The following is a 3714-nucleotide window of genomic DNA, read 5'->3' as shown; positions in this document are numbered from 1 at the left end:
ACAGACTACTAGTCTGTGTTAGAACTTTTACTGATTTTGAGATTTGAGAATGTGAGGTTAAATGGCATTTCTTGTACGAAATCAAATAAACAACGATATATTATAAATGCGATATAATAACTGATTGGATATGAATTATGAGTAGGGGAGAGCGGGGCTGAACGTGCCGATTTTGACAAATTCTCATATGATTCGGATAAGAAAAGTACTATTTCTGAAAGAAGTAGTTCATCATAAGCCAAATTTAATCTACAATAAGAATTCACTCACAGATTTGACACAATTTCAATGGTTTTCAAGAAAAGGTCATTTTTTTAAGCAAAGTCGGGAAGGCACTACCAACCCCACTTTGGGGCGAGTTGTGCCGTAGCTGAGGTCGGTTGTGCCGTTGATAATTAAAGGTGTTTTACGTGAATGAAAATTAATTTAGGATTTAAAAACACAATTTTTTTCAACAATATATTTATTGCTTATACTTTTAACTAATCAACATAACTTAAAATTCAGTTATATATAACAATAAGCATAATAATAAAGAAAAACATAATATCTTTACTTATTTAGCTATTGCAAATATAAAAACACATTTCAGTCAACAATTTGAACTTATTTTTGAACAAATGAGATCAATTATTGAATATATCAGTCTCTCAGGACTACATTAAAAAAAATAAAGAAGATTTCTTCCGAATTGTAAATTAAAAAACTTATATTTGGTCTTTTAGAGAAAACAAAACCAGTTACTCTATAGATGACTGATCAGAATAGCAATTTGGACATACAAATGCTGGGCTTTCTTCATCGTCAATACATTGTGAATGGGCCCAATTCTTGCATTCTATGCATTGAATCCATTTTTCTCTAGGGGCAGAATTAGAATATGCGTCACAACATATGATGCAATACCAATCTTGTTCCTCATCAGAAGTGTCATCATCTTGCAAGACTCTTCTCTTAGCGGGGTTCTTAGTCGTTCTTTTTGCTTGTTTACCTTGTCCCGTGCATTTTCCTTTACCCTTCTTTGTAGTTTCAATCTCTTTTTTCTTCTTTTTATTAGCATGTTCTTCGGCCAAAGCATCCTTCTCTGGAGTGTCCGTAAGAACAGCTGTCTTTCTTTTACGTCCTTTATTGCGTCCAACTAATCGAGGAGGTGCTTTAGGCAGTGGTCTTATGAGGTCTGGTGAGAAAATTATTGTATTTTCATCTCCCGCGTTGTTATCAGCTGATGATTGAGGAAGTTGGAAGCTGCAACAAGGGGTAGTCTCCTGAGAGCATTGACGTCCCACATGTTCTGGATTACCTGATGGTTCAACGCTGCAGTCGCTTTGCTGTAGAATTGATGGAGTAGTCTCAATCTCTATATTGCAGCCGACATTATTTGAGTCATTAAGATATTCAGCAGTCCTTTCTTGATTGTTTAGAGGGACAGGAAAGTGGTCTGTATCTTGTGAGGGTCGATTTTCTGGCATCGGGCGGTCAGTGACAGAAGACGGCGCATAATCTTTGTCTGTGAAGATATTTGGGTCATAGGGCCAAATGCCAGCCTTTTTAAATGCGTTGCTTATATTGATAGGAGTTGCTGCAAGCGGCAAAGCGTATTTTACAATACCTGGTATTTCATAAATGCTCATAGTTTTCCCGGGATTAGTTCTCAGCCAGTTGTTTTGAGCTTTAGAACAGTATGCTTTGAATGGGCCGTTGACACCAACATCCAGGGGTTGCAGACGGTGGGTGCAGTGTGGTGGGAATGATAATAATATAACAGAGTTTTTCTTGGCCTTTTCGATCACATCAATATCAATATGAGATGAATGATTGTCTAGTAGTAATAACACTGGTTCATCAGGACTAGGCTTAGTATGCTTTATGAAATGATCCATAAACACTAAGAACTCTTTGTTTGTCATCCAACCGGATTGATTACCAGCCCCAATACACTCAGGAGGACCACCTCGGATAAACAGGTCCTTAAATTTCAAACGCGGGAAAACAAACATCGGCGGAATCGAGTTTCCCAGAGCACTCACCGCTAGCTCAACAGTGACTAAAGTTCCACGTTCAGATGAAACAATTGCTCCTACTTGCTTTGTTCCTTTTTCAGCCAAAATTTTTTTCGGTTTTAACACAGTTGTGACACCAGTCTCGTCCAAATTCCATATACGTGAAGGAGTAAGATTATATTTTGTAATCAAGTCGCCAAGTTTTTCGAAAAATTGATTTACATTATATCTGTTGAACGAGCTCGCGCGTCCGGCACTGGTAGCTTCTGGTGTTCTTATTGCAAGAGTAGAGTTCCTCTTCAGGAAGTTTGTAAACCAATCCTTGCCAGCCTTACCATTGGTATGCCAAGATGGTGGGATGTGTTGAACATTAAACTTCACGGCACACTGGTAAGCAAGTTGTCGTACTTCTTCTGGTAGAAGACCAAAATAAATAGAGGCACTTTTCAAAATGTACTCAGACAGTTGTGCCTCTTGATCTTCACTAAACACCATTCTAGATTTAAAACCAACCGAAGGAGTAAGTCCACTTTTAATTTTTTTGACATACCTTTGAAGAGTTGTATGGCAAATTTCCAATTCACGTGCAACTGTTTTTAATTTACGTCCATCCTTGATGACTGCATCAGCCGCTCTTTTTAGAAGATCTTGGGATGTAGTTCCCCTTTGAGTTTTCCGCTTGTAATTCCTCATTCTGTCAAAGACAATAAATACAGGATGAAGTATCATGGCAAAAAGTATTTTATATCTTCCACAAGTGCTCGCATAAACTTAAGTATTACAGAAACAATGAAGGTTGCCGTGGGGTTGGTTGTGCCGCGGCACAAGCAGCCCCCCATGAACGGCACATTTTACCCCGTTTATGCGAGTGTGATATTTTGCCCTACATATAAATATCAAAGCGCTCTAAGCATTATAATCATACTGCATAACAAACTAGGATAAACGACAAACATTTTACTAAAACTTTCATATTAAAAGGACGAAAAATGCCAGCTTGTGACCAAAAAGTATTGAGACGAAAATATTTACTTACGTAGAGCTCGAATACACACACATGCACTGACACCCTGTCCCTTCGGCGGACGGAATTAAACTGGCATGCGCATGTCCCGGACTGTTAGGCATTACGTGAATAACTGCTATCTTATATCTATCTCTTTCTGTTTACGAGATATTCGCGTCGGCACAATTTACCCGCGGCACTTTCAGCCCCGCTCTCCCCTATCAGAGCTAAGATAATATGGGTGGTAGCGAGCTCAATTCGTTATGATTATCGAAAATGAAATAGAAAATCAAGAGGAAAAAATTAAATCTTTATCGTCAATGAAATTGGGAAAACTCATTTATTGTATTATAAATACTACTTTGTTCAACAAATGGAATGTTAAAAGTCAGTTTATTATGGTTTTTCCAATCTAGTAGCTTATTTCCAAGGTTCAAATTGTATATCTTATACTTGCGAAAACTTCAGTGTTCCGGTTACCAGGGGTGAATCAGCTCATTATGAAAATTTAAAATGGCTATATCTTTTTAACAGGGCCGAATCGGAAAAAATGGTAAATGAAAAAAGTGTTTCTTTTGACCTCAAGAATCTTCGGTTAAAATATATGTACAAGTCAAAGACTCACCCTGTATATATATTGCAGAAGAACGTAATTTTGGGAACGGTCAATGTATTTATTATTTTAGTTGATACGCAGTTTAAAAGAAC

The 3714-nt window shown here is 37.5% G+C and overlaps 1 protein-coding gene across 1 annotated transcript; it reads right to left on the bottom strand.

Annotated features, from left to right (window-relative positions):
• Positions 1–625: 625 nt before the first annotated feature.
• Positions 626–3227, bottom strand: LOC123684100. Its single transcript, XM_045623228.1, has 2 exons — positions 3037–3227; positions 626–2694 (listed from the first exon to the last, which is right to left on the bottom strand). Exons 1-2 carry the CDS (start codon positions 3126–3128, stop codon positions 741–743), a joined length of 2046 nt encoding a protein of 681 aa, XP_045479184.1. The 5' UTR covers positions 3129–3227; the 3' UTR covers positions 626–740.
• Positions 3228–3714: the final 487 nt, after the last annotated feature.

The sequence above is a fragment of the Harmonia axyridis genome, chromosome 7 (assembly GCF_914767665.1).
Source record: "Harmonia axyridis chromosome 7, icHarAxyr1.1, whole genome shotgun sequence".
Lineage (NCBI taxonomy): Eukaryota > Metazoa > Arthropoda > Insecta > Coleoptera > Coccinellidae > Harmonia > Harmonia axyridis.
The sequence above is the reverse complement of the archived record's forward strand: the minus strand, read 5'-3'. Positions and strand labels throughout refer to the sequence as shown.